A 21,956-nucleotide genomic window follows, 5' to 3' on the forward strand; every position below is an offset into this window, starting at 1 on the left:
AATGTCACAGATCTGCTAAATGGAGCCTGATATAATCTTGTGCTCATTGCATATTGTCTGACAGGTATTGAAATTGAGATAGTAAATAGTTGTGAATCTGGAAATGGAGGGTGCTCACACCACTGTCAGCATGGAACACTGGGGCCTGTCTGTAGCTGTAACCAGGGTTTCCAACTTGATGAGGACTTCAAGACTTGTTTGGGTGAGCTGATGAATTGATGGTAATAGATTATGCTTGTCATGCCAGTGTTTCCCAGTACCAACACACTTGCCCGAAACACAAATTTTTCCTTATCAAACAGTCATGAATAATTTAGAAACAGCTGATTTGTACTAAATTAGGTATGCCAAAACCACAAAAGGTAAAATCAAATATGCAATACAAAATAAGTTCGGGATGAATGTAGGTCTAATACAGGTATGATACAAAATACAGTTCTTTTAACAGAATTTTAAAGTTTGTGGCCTGGTGTTTGAACTCAGTTTGCATTCATTTTGACCTTTTGAAATATTACATTTGCTATTTCATTTGAGAAATATATATTTAGCCCCAAAAAATCATACTGAAAATAATATCTTCTCATAGGAATTGCATAAGAGGTGAAAGACCTCTAGGATTAGCTCTCTTTTACTTTCACATCTTTCAAATCCCAAGTCAACACAAAGGGGAATGAAATCTTTCAGTTCAGGTCAAACGATAACTGTGGTCAAAGACACAGTAACAGTGTTGAGCTGTGATAGCAGCAATATATTCATATTATGTCTAGAAAAACAACATGTTTTATGTGATGTACTGCGCCAGCTGGAATATGGCACTTGGTTGGGGATTTGTGGTTTTCTCTGTTCAGTGACCTATGGGATTTTCTTTGAGTAATGGCTCCCTTCCCTCTCACTGGAAATGTGCTTTAGTAAACGTGCCCAGCCTGCAGGGGTCTAGTGTTCGGCGGTGGATCGTGGACTTGCTTCCTGTGCTGTGTTTGAGCGAGCTCAGCAGCACCATTTTTGTGTTCTAGATCTTGATGAATGTGTGGAGGGGAGCTCCTGCTGTGAACAGGACTGCACCAACTACCCTGGAGGTTATGAGTGTTACTGCAGGGCAGGATACAGACTCAACTCAGATGGCTGTGGATGTGATGGTAAAATATAAACTTTTCAGTAGGGAATATATATTATATATAACAATATATGTTCAGTAGGAACATATTATATAATATTCACATTGCTATGGTTTTTCTGTATTTGTTGATGATTTGTATTAACAAGTTAATAAATTTGTTATTTGGACACCTTAACATAATTACAATGAAATATCACCTTTGCTTATGAATTCTATTATGACTGGGAGAGTAAATATTTAAGTAATTGTTCTTCATGACTGTACTTGGCATTCGTTTGAAATATTGGTACTATAACATTTAAGATTTAGCATGTACAGTACCAGTCAAAAGTTTGGGCATCTTCTCATTAGTCATGGGTGGAATAGGGCTATTCACTGTATAGAACTGTGTACCAGCCCTACCACTACACAAACCAAGTCATGGCCTCAGACACATTAAGAAGGCGAGCGGTTCTGCAAATGAACTCTTCATGAGGCCACAGCTGTTCACTGAAAACCATTCCAGGGGACGACCACATGAAACTGACTGAGAGAACAGCAAGAGTGCGCAAAGGCATCATCAAAGCAAAAGGTGGCTACTTTGAAGAATTTAGAGTATAAAATATGTTCTGTTTTTTTTTTTGATTACCACTTAATTCCATATGTATTCCTACATAGTTTTAATGTCTTCCGTATTCATTTACAACGTAGAAAATGAAAATACATTAAATGAGAAGGTCTGTCCAAACTTTTGACTGGAAGCATGCATTCACAAAATTTGGAAAATGGCCCAAAACAAAGGAAACCCTCCCTGTGTGGATGTGTCCAAACATTTGACTGGTAAATTACACTCCAGTAATTAGTAAACTGACTCTGTTCAGTTTCTTATTTATAGATGTGGATGAATGTTGGTCTGATAACGGAGGCTGTGAACACACATGCCAGAACATTGCTGGATCCTACCAGTGCTTCTGTAACTTAGGACACCACCTGGCTGAGGATAGACACTCCTGCATTCGTGAGATCACTACCTTTTAAAATCTTTCTGATTAATTAATCTCTTGTTTACGATATTAAAGCAGATAACATAGTGTCTCTTTCTCCAGCTCTGGAGAGGGCAGTAGAAACACTGTCCAGTCGTATGGTAGTGGAAAGGCCATTTCCAAAGGTGACTCTGCTGCAGGACTATCCCCAGCCTCTGGAGAGATATGATGATTATGAAGAGGACAGCTTTGGAGAGCTGCGAGCCGAGAGTACCATCACTCAGAAATTTGGTCAGTACAAGAATTTCTTGGAATTTTCATTGCATAGCTCTTTTATCTTATTTATCTTTTTCATGTACACAGAGTGCAAAATTACACATTAGGCATTGTTTCGAAATACCACACACATTGTTTATGTGTATGTCTGACAGGATTGATAGATTTATACAAGTATCACAGCATTGAATGGCAGAGAGGTTCAGCTGTACTGCTTTTGAAATGTTATAATACTGTTCAAGTATGTGGTATTATTTGTGACCAAAAGATGTACTTACAGTATTAAAGCAACACTAGGTAAGGTTTGGTGTTTTTGGTCCTGGGCTCCTCCTACAGTTGCAGAATGTTATTCACTTTTTACAGCATGGTCCTGTAATCAAGGGGTTGTTTCCTGCCTGCTTTCAAAAATTACATAGTGCAGGTTCTGCAGTGCTGAGCACAGACTAGCAACGTGTTACAAATTACTTAGTGTTACAAAACATTGTTTACAGAAAATAACAAAATTATATGACCTTCCACCTACTGTGCTGTTTAGGTAAAAGGCATCCACATGCATTTGAATCATTTGTTAGTATTTTTGGATGGTTTGGTTCATAATTTATATTTTGCTGCTTTATAAATACTTGCACCTGATCATTTTGTGTAGGTGCACATTTGCATTTTATAGATATACTCATTCATCCTTCAGCTTCTGTAACAGCTTCATTCAAAATAATTCAGTATAAACAAGTCAAAGTGTAACTTCAGATTTCTTAATGTGTTATATTGTTTCTTGAAGAATCAGTTTGTTTTGAATTGTTGAGAGATGTGGAAATGGTAATAGGTGCCTTATTATTGCTTGTCTCATTTTGAATCTACATAGTGTGTCTGAATGAGACATTTGGCCATGACTGCAGTCTTTCTTGTGATGACTGCTCTAACGGCGGGGTGTGTAACATGAAGAGGAATGGGTGTGACTGCCCTGATGGCTGGACAGGCATCATCTGCAACCAGAGTGAGTCTAAGATATAGGGATTTGCAGACAACCAATGTAGAAATGTAACCACAAACCACCAATATTTGATCTCTATATTGTTTTTACCACTAGCCTGTTCTGAGGGCACTTTTGGCCAAAACTGCTCCTTCTTCTGTAAGTGTAAGAATGGGGCCAGCTGTGATCCAGTGAGAGGACTCTGCCGCTGCCCACCAGGGGTCAGTGGAGAAATGTGCCAAGATGGTGAGTAAGACAAGGTCTAGAGTGTAGCCATTTGTTTTGTAGTTTCTGAGACATTTGATAAAATATATATATATTACAGAAGAAAAAAATATTAAACTACTGAATGATCGTTTGCAGAACCTGCTCTTCTTACAAGAGCAGACACTTTGAGGAGTACATTGGACATCCTAAAAAATCAGAATATGAAATGTGGGTTTTATATTCATAAGCCTTTTGAGAAAGTAACTGTAAAAAAAATTCCCAGAGGCACAGTTTTGAAGTGGTGTAAAATGTTCTGTGCTTTAAGGCTGTCCTAAGGGTCTGTATGGGAAGCACTGCAATAAGAAGTGTAACTGTGCCAACAATGGACGCTGCCATCGTACATATGGAGCTTGTCTGTGTGATCCAGGCCTTTATGGGAGATTTTGCCATCTACGTGAGTGAAAACACTTTACAGAACTTGGAGAGTATCTACAGCTCCCAACTTTTATTTTATTTCAGAAGCAAGGTTTGTTTTCCTTTTTCTGTTTTTATGTCTCCATGTCCAGCATGTCCCAGATGGTCATATGGGCCTGGCTGTTCGTCTGAATGTCAGTGTGTACAGCAGAACACCCTTGAGTGCAGCCGACATCATGGAATGTGTTTGTGTAAACCTGGCTATCAGGGCAGAATGTGCAGTGAAGGTTAATGGAATTCTTCTTGATACTGTACAACGTGGGCAAAAACGTAGATTAAAATACATTAGTAAATATATTGAGTAATTTTTTATTTTGCTCCGTTCCTCAGAGTGTTACAGTGGTCATTATGGTCTGGGATGCAAGAAAAACTGCAAGTGTCCACCCGGAGTGCCCTGTCACCATGTGACAGGAGAGTGCCAGTGCCCAGCTGGGCAGCATGGAGAGAACTGTGACAAAGGTTTGTCTTCGTTTTTCAGGCCAGGTGTATGCTGCGAGACGTAAAAGCTGCTAGTATGTATTACTCATTCTTTACAGCCAAACAGTACACTCACACTGGATGAAAATGCTTGGTTGGACTGGTTTGCTGCAGCTTGTGTGCTTACACTGCAGGTAAAATGAACCACTACAGACATTTTGTCTGTGGAAAATTTCCAATAAAGCTGACTTATACAAAATAACACTGCCCACATCAGTATAAAAGGATTCCTCAAAAGCTTTGCAAAAAAATATGCTGAAATGAAGGCCCAGGAGGACTCATTATTGTCAGTTCTACCCAGCAGTTAACTCTCCCCTCCTCTCATGATGCCACCAAGCTGGGAAGGTAATAACATTTACAGCATTTAGCAGCTAATACATGCATCCTCCGAGACATGTAAGATGCCTCTATTTCTTCTGAACTGCTGTTATTACAGTGTCATTGGACAGCTCAGCATGCTTTCCCAGTTCTGTAATGTCAGCTAATAGAAAGCTGCATTTGTTAGCATCCCTTTTGCTAGATTATGCCAGCATAGAGGCAGACATTTGTTTGTCTGACTACTTAAACTGCAAGGCAAGCAACCAACACGTCAGGAATACAAACAATGCTGCTACTGCTTATTCAGATCTTATTTGGGCAGTTAATCAGGCATTAATTCAACCTCACAATATACAAAAAAGAAAAATTAAACTGAAATTCAGTTAAATGCTCAGGCTCAAATCACACTATGTACGCCTACAATGTATATGCTTTACTCCACAGTTACTCGTATCTCCCTGCATGACAGTGCTTACTGCGTAGTAAATCATCATGTCTCACACTATTTCCATATGGTCTGATTTACACTTTCATTTTCACTTTGTCTTAAGTAATTCTAAGTAAGGGGTTATTGCTAAGCCTGAAATGTATTGCCGTCCTCACTTTCCTGTGCTCTCATGGGAACCTAGCTGTAGCACACATTAAATTACTGCAGAGAAACTGGGTTGACAGAGTGTTTACTTCCGTGTGCAAACCTCAAAAACACATATGGGAAAACAAAGCTAGCTGCTGACAATACAAGCTTCATGAGACAATGGGCCAAACATGGATACCAGACCCCAGAACACATGACAGTGGTCCTTTCATCTGCAGGCAGCCGTGAATCCTTTACATAGATGCTGTATGACACAATACTTCATTTGCGAGGACCAGTGGGAGAAATAAAAGACTTCTTGCACAGCATGTTGCAACTATAGATTTAAGGGCATGAAAGGATATAAACCTTGGCCTTTCTGTTCTGTGATTCAAACATTTGAGCTAGTTGACTTGCAGCTGGTCATAGTGATAAGTGCAGATGTTATTTTTCTTTGCTGGAGCGAATCTCTGGATTGCAGAGAATGGAAATATTTAATGCTGTACTGTGAATGTGAACGGCGACAGTCCTGATTCTCTGCAGCCTCATCCACTGCTTTTCAGTCCACACTGCAGCAGCCAAGGGGGGTATGGAAATATCCAGAATACTTCTACAGAAAGCCTGAGCTGACAGAAAGAATACCGGGTCTGGAAGTTGTTAAATGATCAGAGTGCTGCATCTGCCATCGATTAGGAAAAACCAGTCAGTGAGGGGAGTCACACCAGGCCACCTCCACATTTCACCTGCAGCCTCTGCAATGCTTTTTTTAATGTTTTCAGGATCACAGATTTGCTTTGATTTTGGATGTGCATGTAATACCTACAACAAAGATTAGGAACTTTGATAAAGCTGTGTGACTGCTGCTCACTGTGCTTCTCCATTCTGAACATTGGAATAAAATGAGGTTGAGCCTAAGACTAACTCTTCAGTAATTTCTTGTGTGTGGGCCCCCTAATGAGGCCTTAGAGGTTAAGTAATTAAAGAATTAGCTATGGCTAGCAATGTTAATGTCAGATTTCTCTTTATTTTGGAGATCCAAATATGCATATTTGGTTTTGCTGATGTTACATGGACTTTACATGGATGTTTTAAGTGTGCTAAGCTTTATAAGATGTGCCTATTATATGTGCCTTTAACAGACTGTCCAGAGGGAATGTTTGGAGCTGGCTGCTCTGCATCCTGTGACTGTAATGGGGCAGCATGTGATTCTGTGACTGGGCATTGCCACTGTCCTTCTGGAAGGACAGGAGATCGCTGTGATGAAGGTGAGCAGCCAGGAGTCAGTTGGCGGAAAATGATGGAAATCCATTCTGCCTCAATGGTGGAACACTTAATAGGACATCAGTCATATTCCTTTATCCCATACTGGCCAGGTCTGCATTTTTACAGCACAAACAGTAATATACACTATTGTATCTGACAAGCTGACCTGAGCTCTCACCATTTTTGAGAGAAAAATGGATCCTACCTTTAATGACTTTCAATCCCAGTGCCTGTGGGACCTGGGCCAGAGTGCTGACTGGGTACTGTTTGAGGTTAGATGTGTAAGGAGAAAGAGAATCTGTTTGTATCTGCATCTCTATTTTTAAGAAGAATTTGGCTACTATTTTTAGCCATTGACAAGCTCTTGTAGCTCAGCCTATTCAAGCAAAAAGCACAGGGATATGATAACATATGTTTCCCACAGGCACCTTTATTATAACATCTCTTTGTTAGATACACAGAGATTCATATTAGAGGGAGCAATGTGTTGAAATTTGGACGAAAACCACCAGCCAGCTGATTTTCATAAACGAGTCATAAGATGTTAACTACGTCAATATGGAGAGAGCCTTTTCTGGCTTAGGTGTCAAAATAATACCTGGGAACATGCATGGCAGTTAAGACTCCTGCACTGGTGGTCTTTAGATGAGTGATAAAAGTGGTTGGTCCAGGTCTTCTCAGGTTATAAGACTAGTTAATACAAGCATACCCTATGAAGGGCATGTGCCAGTGGTGCCAATACCTTAAAATGATTACAATATTTTAATAGATAATTCTTAAAAAAAAGTTCATGATTCATGAATTAGATGATATTTAGGGGCCCTTAAAATAATGTAAAGATTAAATATTAATTAAAATTAAACAAGTTAAGTTCTGGTCATAGAACCTACCATCCATCCAAGCCAAAAAACTATTTAGGAACCTTCATTATTATATGCCTATTATATATTTTTATTGAGTTACAGAGTGTGAGGAAGGTTACTGGGGCCTGGACTGTACAGAACAATGTCCTGATTGCGAGAATGGAGGTGTGTGTGACAAGCAGAATGGGACATGTGTGTGTAAATCTGGATTCACTGGACAGCTCTGTCAGACAGGTGAGGATGGCCACTGTTTTTACTCTAAAAGCCTTCTCTAAAATCCATACAAACTACTTAATCTAACTGCTCATGTATGAAGTATACTCATTAATAAATGACTTTTATAAAGTGTTGTTTCTGCATCTCTTGCAGTCTGTCCAGCTGATCGGTTTGGTCTGGGTTGCCAGTTTCGATGTTCTTGTGAGAACAGTGGCCACTGCAATCCTGTCTCAGGCCTGTGTACATGTCAGGCTGGCTTTACCGGACCCAGGTGTCAGAAGGGTAAAGACTCTTCCAGTACAAAGAAAAACACAAAACAAATAATACATTGTAACTTTAAACAATACATTATTCTATACACAGTGATTCAACAATTTCAGCCATAATAGTATTTATAAAACATTATCTAGAATATGAAATATCACTTTTCTAAATCAAATCAACCAAGTGCTTCAAAATAGAACAGTTAAAATAAAAGTTTATTTTATATTTATAAATGTAAAAGAAAACTCTTTAAGGCTAAATGCTAGGATATATGAAAAAACATAAATACACACAAATAATTTGCCTTGTTTAACCTGAATGTAGATGTGATCTAATCAGTCTGTAAATCATACTCCATGATTTTCCCATCTTGGGGGGCAGTTGTTTTATCTTTGTTCTTTTCAACTCGATCATTTAGTTCTACCACCAAAAAAGATTACATAGCAACAGTGACAGAATTGGAATGGATGTACAGTACACCAAATGTCAAAATTTTAATGTTTAAATGTCTTTATTTATGTCGGTGTGGGCTGTAGTAGAAACTGGTGTGAGTCTTTAATTAGCTACCCCTGGCTGGTGGGATTGTGAGAAATTAGGAATGAAGTAATGGTATGTATGTGTGTATCTGTTATGTGGCAGTGTGTAAGCAGGGGCAGTGGGGGATAGACTGTGCCAATTTGTGTAACTGTACGAGCCATGCAGCCAGCTGTGATGGAGTGATGGGACAGTGCCTTTGTGAGGCTGGCTACACTGGAACCCACTGTGAGCAAAGTGTGTAACTCACTGTCTCTCTCTCACTTTCTTATACACATACAAGAAAAATATTTATCATGTCACGGCACGTTTACATTATGTTACAATAACTTTTCCTTTATCTTTAAGAGTGTCCCCAAGGTTATTTCGGTGTAGGCTGCCGACATCAGTGCCAGTGTGAGAACGGTGCAGTGTGTGAGCGTGTGGGTGGAGCTTGCACATGCCTGCCAGGCTGGACAGGGACATACTGTGAAAAACGTAAGTGAGAAGAGAGGTGTTGCAATGCCCACACTGATGACACAGATGTTCAGTTTACAAAAATAATTTGTAACCTCTCCATAGAAAAGCAAGAAATGGGATGCTTTTAAGCTCACCACGATCATGATCAGTGCTGAGCTTAGCATTGAGCTAGGCATGCTCCTTAAAAAGCATGACTTACAAGATGCAAAATGCACAACATAAAGTAACTGATGTTTTTCTTGTTTAAATTTCAGACAGAGTATACCAAATTTGCAAATAAGAAAACTAGTGTATTTTTTATGTGTTTGTGTCTCTGCAGCCTGCCCACAAGGCTTCCATGGTCTGGAGTGTCAGCAGAAATGTGAATGCCTGAATGGTGGCCAATGTAACCATGTGAGCGGAAGCTGTGTGTGTCCAGCTGGCTGGGTTGGCCCCCACTGCACCTCCAGTGAGTTTCAATGACCAGGACATCACACAAACACACACATTGTAGCGGCAGAGTAAAGTGGTTAAGCAGATGTTCAGGGTTTGTGTGCAGAGTTCATCACACTCATTATTTGAGCAAGTTAAGTAATGGTTACCATAGGGCTTCTCTCCAGCAAGGCCTGTGATGTGGAAAGTTGGTCCTGTTGTGTTCCAGGGCCTGTAGTAGTCCTCTGTAGACCATTTTATTTGGGGAATTATATGATGGATTCTGCTTTATTTCCGATGATCTGTTTCATGTTGCAGAATGTCCACCTGGCACATTCGGCCCTGGCTGTAATCAGAGCTGTGACTGTCAACATAATACCAGTTGTGACCCCACAGATGGGCAGTGCCAGTGTGGACCAGGTTGGACTGGAGTAAGCTGTGAACAAGGTACAGCACTCATAGCCTATACAATTCTGTATACAAGCACAGTTTTCCACTGATTGGACAGAGTTTACTTAAGTTTGCCTCAGTTTCTGAGCCTGTTGATTTATGAGCTTAAAGTACACTGTTCAATTTGAATGTATTGACAATAATTTGAATGTGGTCACAAATGCAATTAAACCTTAGGTAGTTCTGGACTCGCAGTGTGATTGTGTGTGATGCATTCTACTGCCCCTTTTGCACATGCAGGGTAGTCCAGAAATGTCCTGAAGTTTACCCAGAGATGTATGTGTGAATGCGACCACCTACAATATTCGTCCTGGACGTTACCAAGACTTTATACTTATTGTGCCCTAGTAAAGTCTCCAGGTGGAGTCAGTGCAGTTCCAGAGTTTCTCCTGCACGTCTCTTGTTTTCCAGAAATTCTTGCCTAATGGTTAATGAAAGCTACGGTTTAGATGCTCTTGAGCAAGCCACTTAAACCCCGACTGTTCCTGAAGCCCTGGAATGGCTGGCCACTCTGGGTCTGCATGTTTACTTTTTTTTTTTTTTTTTTTTTAAAGGCAACAGCCACAATAAAGAAGTCTGCGTACAGAAAATGATAAAAAAATAATAAGTGACCCAAGTGAGGGTCAGTGACAAAACCTGTATATAAATACCCTGTTCTACCTTAAATACTTAGGACACAGTTAAATTAGTACTCGCTGTACTATAAGGTTGTGGGCCTGGAGGTTGTGGGTTCGATTCCTGCTCCAGGTGACTGTCTGTGAGGAGTTGGTGTGTTGTCTGCGTGGGTTTCCTCCGGGTGTTCCGGTTTCCTCCCACAGTCCAAAAACACAGTAGGTGGATTGGCAAAAAAAGTGTCCGAATGTGTGAGTGTGTGTGTGTTGCCCTGTGAAGGACTGGCGCCCCCTCCAGGGTGTATTCCCGCCTTGCGCCCAATGATTGCAGGTAGGCTCTGGACCCACCGCGACCCTGAACTGGATAAGAGCTTACAGATAATGAATGAATGAATGTACTATAACAAATCTATGCAATTGGTGATTTTCAAGCATATTCAGCCACCCAGTGGTGTTAGCCACATAGGAGAAATGTCTCTCAGAATAAAGTGGCTTGTCTAACTGTCCCAGTTAACTGGCAGTGGAGAAATTGGGTAGGGAAAAAATGTGCCAAAAATAAATGAGAATAAAATAATTCATAAATAATTGGACAGTCTGAGAGCTCTCATTTCTGTACTGCACTACAAAGGCAAACAGCAGTAACTGCTGTTTTGGGTCTGAGGACCAGATTGACCTTGTAACAACTATTCAACTATGCTTTGTTTTAAATAAATCTGTGCAAATGGCATTAATTACAAATCCTTAAACAACATGATGAATAACATACTCTGAATAATAGCTTGTGGCCAGTTGTCAGAGCTAAATAAGAGCCTATATTTAGGCTACATTTTTCCCAAATTTGGGAGCCTTCTGATCTTTTCTCCAAAGCCTCATTGAAAGATTTACTTTTGTGGTATTAATGCAGAAATAAGACACTGTCTAATCACTGTTACACCTGTGTTCAAGAGTGTGTGAGGTCGTGGTGGTTTGCCTGTGAGAGCGCGAACACTCACATTACTTTTCTTCATCTTGTGCCCAAATCCTCATTCTTTAGACCACTGACTCTGTTAAACACACTGAACTGAATGAGAAGTGCTTGCTGAGACTATAAATCAACACACAGTTGTGGGTTAAAATATAACGTGTCTTTGAAATTTCCCAGAATGCCCAGCTGGATTCTATGGGGTGGGCTGTAACCAGCAATGCCTATGCCAAAATGGTGGGTCATGTGACAGGATCAGTGGGCACTGTGCATGTCCAAGTGGATGGACAGGGATTGCATGTGAACTTGGTGAGGAACACAACATGCATGGTCAGAGTATGCATAGTAAACAGAAATAGAAAATTTGTTGTATTAAATTGATTTTTTTTCTGTGGTAAAACCGGTATTCTAACGCTTTTATGCAATTAGCTTTGTGCAAACTTTCCCTCCGTCTTTCCTCCTGTCAGAGTGTACTCCAGGCCACTTCGGTATTGACTGCCAGAACATATGTGAGTGTGTGAACCAGGGTGTGTGTGACCGGCTGGATGGAAAGTGCTCGTGCCCAGCGGGCTGGGTGGGCCTGCACTGTGAAACGGGTGAGAACCACTGGCTATTTATTCAGACTCACATCCAAAAGTGCAAGAATGAAAAATCGATGTAAAATGTCTGCCGTGTGTTTGTGTCCAGCTTGTGAAGCAGGGCTCTTTGGCCCTGGCTGTCAGAAACAGTGCAGGTGTGAACACGGAGCTGGGTGTGACCACATCACTGGAACCTGTCTGTGTCCACCAGGGTGGCGAGGACTCCGCTGTGAGAAAAGTCAGTTCTCTTCTCCTTTTTGTTTGGTTTAAAACTTTCTTTTTTCTAATCAAATGATGTAAACGTTCATACAAAACGAATTCCTCCAAATTTTAAATCTCATTACAGTTCTACACCAAACCAAGTCTCTTCAACATTAAAACTTCTTAGTCATAGAATTGAAAGAGCCACTGTTGCCCCCTGGTGATTACAGTAATAACAATGAGACGGCTGTATTCATTTGCATAAAGTTGAAAATTGGCTGACAATCCATTCAACAGGACATTCAAGCACATACAGTAATGCTAAAGTCATTATTAGGGGTAGGCTGGCTATTTTAATATACAGATTAATATAAACCTCCTCTTAGTATTAAATCTGAATATGCATAAATGGGTTCAATACATAAGTTAAATGCATATTCATTCATTAATTCATTATCTGTAACTGCTTATCCAGTTCAGGGTCACGGTGGGTCCAGAGCCTACCTGGAATCATTGGGCGCAAGGCGGGAATACACCCTGGAGGGGGCGCCAGTCCTTCACAGGGCAACAAGTTAAATGTAGTATATCCTTATTTTTAAATGGTTTGGACTAAAGAATAACACAGATTTTGTGCCTCACCTTATGTAAACTGGCCATGTAGGGGAGCTATCACAACAAGGTGACATTCTGGTAGAGTGTGATTTGAGTTTTTGAGGTATTGCTCTGTTTAGGATCTGCATTCTGTGGTGTGATGGATCCAGCATGTTTAGGACAAGTAAGAGTTATTCACAGGTCATCAGTACTTGACTTAACTCTTTATTTAATGACTGAAATGACTCGTCATCAAATCCTAACAGTTGTAAAAAATGTTCCAACACTGGTGAAAAAGCCTTTTCAGAAGAGTAGAGGCAGTTAATGCCACAAAGTAGACAAAACTCTTAATTTGGATGAGTAGCTTTCCACAAATGGTGAAATGCATCTTCTTTCTCTCTGCAGCTTGTTTGCCTGGCTCTTATGGGAAAAGTTGCTCTGAGAACTGTGTGTGTCCTCATGGCACCTCCTGTAATCATGTGACGGGTGAGTGCGGCTGCCCTCCTGGCTTCACCGGCAACGGTTGTGAAAAAAGTGAGTATGAGCAGAAATAAATAGAATAGGAGCTACAGAAATCTATTTAGAATTTCCCAGGAGACCATAGGCAATCTAGGCAAGTTTATTTTTTTTCAGTGCTAAAGGGAAAGCTCATTTTCTCTCTCGTTCTGCAGCTTGTCAGCCTGGAACATACGGATTAAACTGCAATCAGGTGTGTCAGTGTTCAGAGGCCAACCAATTGTGTCATCCTGTCACTGGAATGTGCTACTGTGCACCAGGCTTCCATGGAGTCAAGTGTGATACAGGCAAGGCCCCTGAGATTCATATGGTTCTCCTCCTAAATCATTCATGCATTGTTTTTTTTTCTTTTTTTGTTGTTGTTGTTTTATAGTTAAAATGATATTGGGGCTCCTATGTGAACTACAACCTAAGCATTTGTGCTATCACTAGGAGATTACCAAGAGCACAGCTGACCTCCCTTTCTTGGATTGGAAATTTACTTTCCCAGTGTGTGGCCATTGAGAACTGGGTGCTTAGCCTTCTCTGTCAAATATGATGAGCTGTCCAGTAGCTTTTTTGATAGTGGTGGATGGATTCACATGTCTTTAAGGACGCATGTGCTTGCCTTCACCCTGTCAGCTTGTTAGCAGCATGCTTAGGGGGAGACCTAACTAACAGCTGTGACTGAACTGTGAGTAAAATTAAAAATATATGATTTTTTAGCTTTGAGTAAGGTCGGTCTGTGCTTGTTTTTTTTTGTTTTTTTTTTACTGTTACAGAGTGTGAGGAGGGTCATTACGGTCCAAACTGTGAGCGTGAATGCATGTGTCTGAACAACGGCGTGTGCCACGCCACCACTGGAACTTGTGTGTGTTCTCCAGGATTCATAGGAGCTGACTGCAATATCAGTGAGTGACCTCATACCTCAGACCAGTCACAAAGTCTCAGAAATCACAAAGCCAGATTAGCTGAGTAAAGTGTAGTACCTACATATCCACATATTAATTTGAGCACATGCTCATTATCAGCTTGTGTCAGTGTTTACCACATAAAAAACAAAAAACAAAAAGAAAACAAAAGCTGCTCAAGTGGCACCCTGCTTCGCTTTAGTATTCGTATTAGTTGCTATTAGAAAATTATTTTAAAGGAGCACTTGGTAAGATTTGGTATTTTTGCCCTTGGTCCCCCCCTACAGTTGCAGAGTTTAATTCACTTTTACTGCACTGTCCTGAAATCAAGGTGAAGGGGGTGCTACACAGTGCAGTTTCAGCAGTGCTGAGCAGCAATGACAGTGGTTGTATTCTCCCTGTTACATGTCAGTGGAGCCTCACAATGATTTCTAATCTGGAATTTAAAAGTAAACAAGGAAAAGTAACTAGGGTACATATTTACTGGTCAGTGATCGCAGTAACCTGTAGTTAGTAGCAATGACACAGTGCTAATCTGGCAACTGTAAACTCCCTTGATATTTAACTACACTTGACTAATAACACCAGTGCAAAGCCTTCGATACCAATCTTTGCTGACCATCTACATTTGGAAAAAATGTGCAATTTAGATTTTTCCATAATGCAAATTTTTTGAGACCATGTTTCCTTAAATTATTTTATGAAAAATGAAGACTGATTATATAGAGAACTACTGATATCTGATGACCTTCTTTGTTAATGATATGAAGCATGTCCAGCTGGGTGGTATGGTCAGGACTGTGCACAAGTTGCTCTGTGTGGGGAGGGAGCCAGAAGCGATCCGGTCACAGGACGATGTGTGTGCAAAGCTGGTCAGCGAGGAGAGCACTGTGGACAAGGTCAGACCCATTACATAATCATTCAAACAAATATATTTCCGTTATAAGTGGCTGTGTTATAATGTCAGCACTTTTCAGGCTGTCTCGAAGGCTGGTTTGGAGAGGACTGTGTACAGCGCTGTAACTGCAGTAATGGAGCAGTGTGTGATCCTGTAACAGGAAACTGCACATGTGGCCTGGGCTGGACAGGAGACAAATGTGACATAGGTACGGTGATGTGTGCATTGATAATAAAAGGAGCCAGTCTGCAGGGACGTTTACATTAAGAGACTTACTGTTCAGTTCAAACTTTTTACAAATACTATCTGTCATTCATGGATGTGACGTATATGTGTCATTAGGATGGACACACCCCATTTTGCCATGAACCACTGTTATGAATTTGTTTGCCACATTAAATCCCAAATCTAATGACAGAACATTTTTGCAGAAGAAACAGATGCTTAAAATTCAGATTTTTTTTCAGTTTCTGATTTTAATGTCAATTTTGGACAGCTTGGTGTATTTAAATACGTCATTGTTATGTTTGGATTTGTCAAGAGTGTCCCAGGGGCAGATATGGAGCTGACTGCATCAAACAGTGTGACTGTGAGAATAGAGCTTCTTGTGACAGGATGACAGGAGAGTGCCAGTGTGATGCAGGGTACTATGGCCATCTCTGCCAACATGGTGAGAAAAGGAGAATGCATGTACCACAGCTTGGCCATCTGCTTTCACTTTGTATGACTTGTATATGATATATACTTGTATGTATATGATATATTATTTTTGTGTGAAGTTTGCCCTCCTGGTTTCCATGGGCATCGTTGCCAGCATCTATGTGACTGTCATGGCAAAGCCCAGTGTGATCCCAGCACTGGTCGCTGTCTCTGCCATCCAGGTTATCAAGGAGACAGGTGCGAGAGAGGTGAGGAAAACTTATCATGCCACAGGGTTGCCTCCAAGTGTTAAATACTGTTGTAGCAGATTTAGATTTACGTTGGTGCACCAAGAGGATTACCCACCTCTGTGAATGTATTAAGTAGTTTATCAAATAGAGAAATAACTCTAATATCAAGTAATATCAATCCTGTGTGAATTGTCATACTGAGAGCTGTTCTGTCCGGTGAGAAAGGCATTTCATTGTTAATTTTTTAAGTTTGATACAAACATTTAAAGGGAACATCTACAATTATTAAAAATGCTATTTTCACTGGTTTGTTTGCATTCAGAAGCTCTGTGTCTTTTAAGGTGGAACTGTATGTTTGAGAAGAAAAACGACTGATGTTTGTACCATTGAACTACCACAGATATGCATTTGTAACTCAAGTTGTTTAGTTTTGTAGCACTTTCAGTAATGCAGTTAGCCGTCTCTCGAGTTTGGAGACTTTTCCACCTTAAGTGATCTGAAACAGCAAATATATTACAGGCAGGAATAGATCAAAATTCTAATCTTGGTTTGTGCTTTTCAACATTTGGAGTAAATGAGCTGGAGAATGTAAGGGATTAGGATGTATTATTTACTTGTCAACTCAACTGAGATTTTCTGTTTCATCTGAATTATACACATGACTGACATTGCTACATGGACATGTCTCTAGACCTCAAACCTGTTTTAATAAAACTATAGTTAAGTAATTGTGAAAGTTAAGATTCTTACATTTGCTCTAAGCCCTGGCATTGCTGCCATTCTGTTCTCAGAGTGTGAGCAGGGTCAGTATGGACCTGACTGCGTCAGCACATGTGATTGTGAAGGAGACACTCCGTGTGACCCAGTTGATGGCAGGTGTCTGTGTGCACCAGGAAAGATGGGACCCCGCTGTGACATAAGTACGATTCATTCATTTTATTGCCGAGTTCACATTGCAGGGCAAATCAGAGATGTTTCTTTAATGTGATAAAAAAAACACTAGTCACCATAGTGAAGCAAGTGTGAGTACGCTGAGAGAGGGAAGGCAGGAAACTCTGCATCCTGATGTAACCGATCTAACCAAGATGCATTTTCAGAGATACAATGTCAGATTTGAAATCACCTACAAACATGGCTTGCATCTGACTGGAATAAGTCTGATTGCATATGGCTTACTGCTGTACAGACTGCAGAATATTTGTCTTGTTATTTGAGCTGCCTGTCTGAACAAAGCCAGAGTTTGTTTCTGTTATGTTTCCTTTATATTTAAAGCATTTTACATACTTTCTATAATCACATTTGACATATTGGGATAAACATTAGAGTAGTGAGTAATTTTCCTTTTTTTATTTCTTATTTCAGCCTGTGCACTGAATCGCTACGGTCCGTATTGTTTGGAGATCTGTGAGTGTGGAAACGGAGCACAGTGTAATCCACGAAACGGACAGTGCTCATGTCTGAACGGCTGGATTGGACCAAGCTGTCGAGAAGGTATCTTTATGATTTCATGCTAAGAGAACAAAAATCTGTTACTTTTACCTGAGTGGCGTTACTATTTGATTTTAACAACAGGCAGCATTCTCACATCGACTCACCAGCTTCACAGAAGCAGAAAGAAGGATCAACCTTGGCTTGGCTCACCCATATAATACCTGCATAACCTGCCTTTATGTCCATTTAACCTTACAGCAAGCTAAACATGTGCACTACAAAAACCTTCTCCACAATGGAACACTTTAATACCTGAAGAAACTTGATCATAATAAGGGAAATGCACTGTCTATGCAACTTTGACTACATGACTGGTGTATGCTGACTTCTCTCTGAAGGAAAAACATGGTCATTGTGGCGGCAGATTAGTGCTGATTCCTAAAAGTGTCTTGCATCTCACTGGGAGGAATAACGATGGAGCAATTCCATGGAAACACAACATCCAGACCAGAGTTGATGGACAGAGGTCAGGGTAAATGGCTGCATGTTGAACAAAGTACATCACCATCTGAAGAATGTATTTATACCCATGTGTGAACCACACTAAGTATTAAGAAATGTTCTTTATAGTTTTGACAGAAGGATATAACATTTTTATCAAGAACACTTTCAAAATCATTTTTCTCTCAAAGCACATCATGCACAGTACTATGTAAGGCTCCTTCCATGATTTTAAAACCAAATTTTTGTCTGGGTTTTGACCTCCTGTCCATATGAAAGTCTGTCATATAGCTCCTCAGTCCCTATACAGTGAATTATGTAGGTCATAATGCTACAAAGAATGAGGATATTTTCAAAAACGGAGGGAGGACAGGGCCTTAATGTAGGGCAGCACCATTTTACAAAAGTCAAAGATGATCAGTACAGTGTGCTGAATTAGAGTTGCATATCAGAACAAAGCAATGTGTTTTATATGGTCTGTACATAAAGTGATTGGTATGACTTATTTTTACATTAGTATTAAGTACTGTAATCTCAATCCACTACACTTCCACTTACTGTATTGGAATTGTTACTGTCTTCTATATGTTTATAAATTAATATTTTGTCAAAGACCATATTTTTGTATTTTTATATCAGACTTTTCAGTGTAGTCTGTACATAGTGCTGTGTAATTATTGTTAAGAAACAACAAAACAAAAAAAAAGCCTATAAAATACAATAACATACATTTCAGCCTCAGAGCTGTGGAAACCAGGGATAAACACTGCATTTCTCTTTCTCAGCTGTATTTAATGCTCTAAAATAAAGATATCTGCACTATTACTATAGTCTTCAATACTGTAACTGTAGGGGGTAAAATTGATTCTGGAATTAAGCTGTACATCATTACAAGGCGATTTTTTTCAGGGACCTGAAAAGCTAATTGCTATATCTAACAAATGCATAGAATCTTAAGGCTGATTCTATAGTTATATAATACTTTTCACGTGTTATACTTCATACCTACATCAATAGCTTATTAAACATTGCGTGTATTTACTAAACACCAGGAAAGTAGTAATTGACCGACACTAGATTCAAGAGCCAAACACCACAACAATTTATGTATTGTTGTTTATTTTCAGTTAAGTTTTAGGCTGTACATATTTTTCTCATTGTAATAAATGCTTGCCAAGGCAAAAGTGATGACATCCATTAAAACCAGTACAGTACAGAATGGTCAGACCTAAGAATCAGACCCACCCTCCGGTAAGTATCCAACAACAATGGAGACATGCTTTAAACTTTTCATCATGCCCTTCATGACTTCTATACTAGTCTTTATCCACATTGACCACCATTTACGTACAGCCACTCCTATTGATAACATGGGACTAATGGATTATCATCTTTATACAACAAGGTACTCAACTTGAGCTAACTCTACAGTTAAAAGAGATCCTTCCTCAGAGGGAACCCTTGCTTCAATAAATAACAGGCTGTTTGAGAAAATCACATGCACCAACAGCTTTTTTTCTGAAGAGGGTCATCCTCTACATGCTGCAGCACACACACAAACACCCCCCCACACACAGCCACGGCTCCATGTGAGAGCAATGTTCATTATAGAGATACCAATGGCTTTTTGAGCAAGTGCAAATACATAATTTTTGCTGTTGAACCAGAAGCTTGATGCCGCAATGTATATCTAGCCAAATGTAAAGTTTTTGCATGTATTCTGCAGAACACACACACGCTAACAGATGAATATCTATGGACCCTCAGCAGCCTGTGTAGCAGAAAGACCAAACTGCCAAGTCACTGTATTTCAACAGTGACTTTGTTTGAAGCACACTAGCAACTCAAGGGAATTTGTGAACTTCTGCATTTTCCTACTTTTTCACAAGCTTATTAATCTTTATTTATTAATTGGGAGATTTACAGTCTTAGCAGTAACTAACAACTGGATAAACTAGTATCATTTATGTGTGGTATGAAATAATTTCATAAACATGGTCTGATGAGTATAAACACAGTATAAACACTCATCCGTTACAATGCCCCATTTCTGCTTTTACAGTTCAAATGCATGTTTAATAAGAGGACAGCAGTAACGTTTGATACGAGATGTACATTATGGACGTTTCTGAAATGATAATTATTTTCATCCGCTCTACTGTACCCAAGACTACCAACCTTTATTGTGATGAGAAATCTAAAAGATGTAACATGTGAAATGTGAATCAGACAGCACCATTCCCATTAGAAGCAACATGTAGAGACTAACTGGAAATTTTCATGCGTTGTGACAGTACAGTGCTTTGTAGTTTGAATGGAAGAGAAAATATTTTGAAACAAGTACAGTGTTGTAGAAGTGTTTATATAGTTATGGGGGGCTTTAGTTGTATGTGGAACAGTGTTAACTTAGATGAAAATAGCAAGAGGATTTGGTGTTGCTGTAGTTGTGTCTCTGGCTCTGTCACAGTCGTGCAGCTCTGCTCAGCAGAGGGAGCCACTGGCCAAATAAACACTGCCTCCAACAGGACATTTAAAAAGGCAGCAAAACTGACTCTACCATTTACTGAGCACAGCAGTGGTCTAAAAAAAGTTCGTACTTGAAAACAGCCAGAAAAGTTATATATATATATATATATATATATATATATATATATATATATATAAGTGTGTGTGTATGTATGTATACACCCATACATACATATTAGTATATATTCCAGGATGATCAGTGCTCTGTCAAATAAAAATAAACATTAATTAATTAAATATTAAACATTAAGGCAAATACCAGCAAATATGGAATTCTGGTAAAATTACACAAAATTCTAATTCATTTGATAAAAATAAGTTTTCATCTATACACTACCAATCAAAGATGTGTACATACTTCATATATATATCAGGAGAAATGTTTTTTTACATTTTTATTGGAGGAAAAAAAGAAGCAAAAAGAAATCTTTGGTTTCAGCCCATAGCAGTTACCTTTAAACTCTTCCTTTCTGTCCTTCAGTAGAGTTTCATAAACTAACAACTAACAGAGAGAAAAGCAGAGATTCTTTGATGGAAAATAGTTCTCCTTCCATTATTTATATATATATCCCAAAAATAAACAAATAAATAATATATCTACACCTTTTTAAATGGGAACTCAATCGGAAATCAATTCTAAATGGGAAATCAATTAGAAACCTTGCAGAATGTGCCAAAGGCATGCTGCTAATGAATGATGTTTTTAGTCTCTATAATTCCACTTCACCAGAAATCCAACAACAATTCTCCGAGACGATGTGGACGACTGTCACTTCTCTGACATCCACAAATGCACTGCTTCTTTCAGTTACTGATTTGTCAGCGATGAAACGTTGAAAGGTGTTTGATGAGTGCTTTGAAAAATGAGATGCTGAATATTTCCAGGAGCATTTCTAAAATGGTTCCATTTCCAAGGGAAAGGACAGAAGACATTTGCTTCCACAGTGGATCACATGCAGTAACAGAGTAGGTACAGACTCTGGAGGTTTACTAGTAGTTGTATTAAAGAGAAACAGGAAGTGAGTGTAAGAGCATGTTTGGTTTGGTTTCTCTCTGGTTTAAAGGAGTGTTCTGCTTGTTGAGGCGTACTCTACCTGATTTTGTCTAGGCCTCTCTCCCACTTGTCATTCTGAAGATCTTTAACTCTTCACTCCATGTGTGTTCTGCATATGTGTTCTGGCCTGTCCAGCAGGACCTGTGTCCGTGCCAGTCCTGTGTGCTCAAGTCTCATCCAGTCAAAGTTCAGGCAGACAGAAGAGCAAATCCAAGCAGTGAAATGCTCCCTCTAGGATCTGTAGTCCTTTTTACTGTATGGCTTGTTGCCCAGGATACTGTCCACCTCATGAATGATTGACGAAGATAACTTTGGAAGAACCTGCCCAATGAGAAAACAAATATTCTCTGAACACATAAATATTGCATGTTAGTCACATAACCATCAGAAGACTTGTAAAGGAAATATAACAAAAATACAACATTATTTTGTTAAATTTTCCCAAATGCCCAAATATCACTGATAAGCTACGA

General features: G+C 39.5%; 2 protein-coding genes across 7 annotated transcripts in view; one reads left to right on the forward strand and one right to left on the reverse strand.

Annotated features, from left to right (window-relative positions):
- The window catches only part of megf6a (multiple EGF-like-domains 6a), a 76,188-nt gene extending 57,566 nt beyond the window's left edge, over positions 1-18,622 (forward strand). The window contains exons 10-38 of one of the 2 annotated variants that reach the window (XM_066670727.1): positions 65-202; positions 1,014-1,136; positions 1,992-2,114; positions 2,203-2,370; positions 3,218-3,349; positions 3,443-3,571; positions 3,858-3,986; positions 4,099-4,233; positions 4,337-4,465; positions 6,515-6,640; positions 7,604-7,735; positions 7,871-7,999; positions 8,621-8,752; positions 8,864-8,992; positions 9,294-9,422; positions 9,704-9,832; positions 11,588-11,716; positions 11,875-12,003; positions 12,095-12,223; positions 13,183-13,311; positions 13,449-13,580; positions 14,055-14,183; positions 14,954-15,082; positions 15,161-15,289; positions 15,623-15,751; positions 15,861-15,989; positions 16,763-16,891; positions 17,334-17,462; positions 17,544-18,622. In XM_066670727.1, coding sequence (XP_066526824.1) covers positions 65-202; positions 1,014-1,136; positions 1,992-2,114; positions 2,203-2,370; positions 3,218-3,349; positions 3,443-3,571; positions 3,858-3,986; positions 4,099-4,233; positions 4,337-4,465; positions 6,515-6,640; positions 7,604-7,735; positions 7,871-7,999; positions 8,621-8,752; positions 8,864-8,992; positions 9,294-9,422; positions 9,704-9,832; positions 11,588-11,716; positions 11,875-12,003; positions 12,095-12,223; positions 13,183-13,311; positions 13,449-13,580; positions 14,055-14,183; positions 14,954-15,082; positions 15,161-15,289; positions 15,623-15,751; positions 15,861-15,989; positions 16,763-16,891; positions 17,334-17,462; positions 17,544-17,620 — 3,740 coding nt within the window. In that variant the 3' untranslated portion in view covers positions 17,621-18,622. The remainder of the gene's footprint in view (positions 1-64; positions 203-1,013; positions 1,137-1,991; positions 2,115-2,202; positions 2,371-3,217; positions 3,350-3,442; positions 3,572-3,857; positions 3,987-4,098; positions 4,234-4,336; positions 4,466-6,514; positions 6,641-7,603; positions 7,736-7,870; positions 8,000-8,620; positions 8,753-8,863; positions 8,993-9,293; positions 9,423-9,703; positions 9,833-11,587; positions 11,717-11,874; positions 12,004-12,094; positions 12,224-13,182; positions 13,312-13,448; positions 13,581-14,054; positions 14,184-14,953; positions 15,083-15,160; positions 15,290-15,622; positions 15,752-15,860; positions 15,990-16,762; positions 16,892-17,333; positions 17,463-17,543) is intronic. The other variant, XM_066670726.1, reaches the window with a different exon arrangement.
- A 2,225-nt stretch (positions 18,623-20,847) lies between these two features.
- kcnab2b (potassium voltage-gated channel subfamily A regulatory beta subunit 2b) overlaps positions 20,848-21,956 on the reverse strand; it is a 72,849-nt gene continuing 71,740 nt past the window's right edge. For all 5 annotated transcript variants that reach the window (XM_066670536.1, XM_066670535.1, XM_066670532.1 and 2 more), the window contains one exon: positions 20,848-21,804. In XM_066670536.1, the coding sequence (XP_066526633.1) occupies positions 21,715-21,804 (90 nt within the window). In that variant the 3' untranslated portion in view covers positions 20,848-21,714. The remainder of the gene's footprint in view (positions 21,805-21,956) is intronic.

The sequence above is a fragment of the Hoplias malabaricus genome, chromosome 5, assembly GCF_029633855.1.
Source record: "Hoplias malabaricus isolate fHopMal1 chromosome 5, fHopMal1.hap1, whole genome shotgun sequence".
Classification (NCBI taxonomy): domain Eukaryota; kingdom Metazoa; phylum Chordata; class Actinopteri; order Characiformes; family Erythrinidae; genus Hoplias; species Hoplias malabaricus.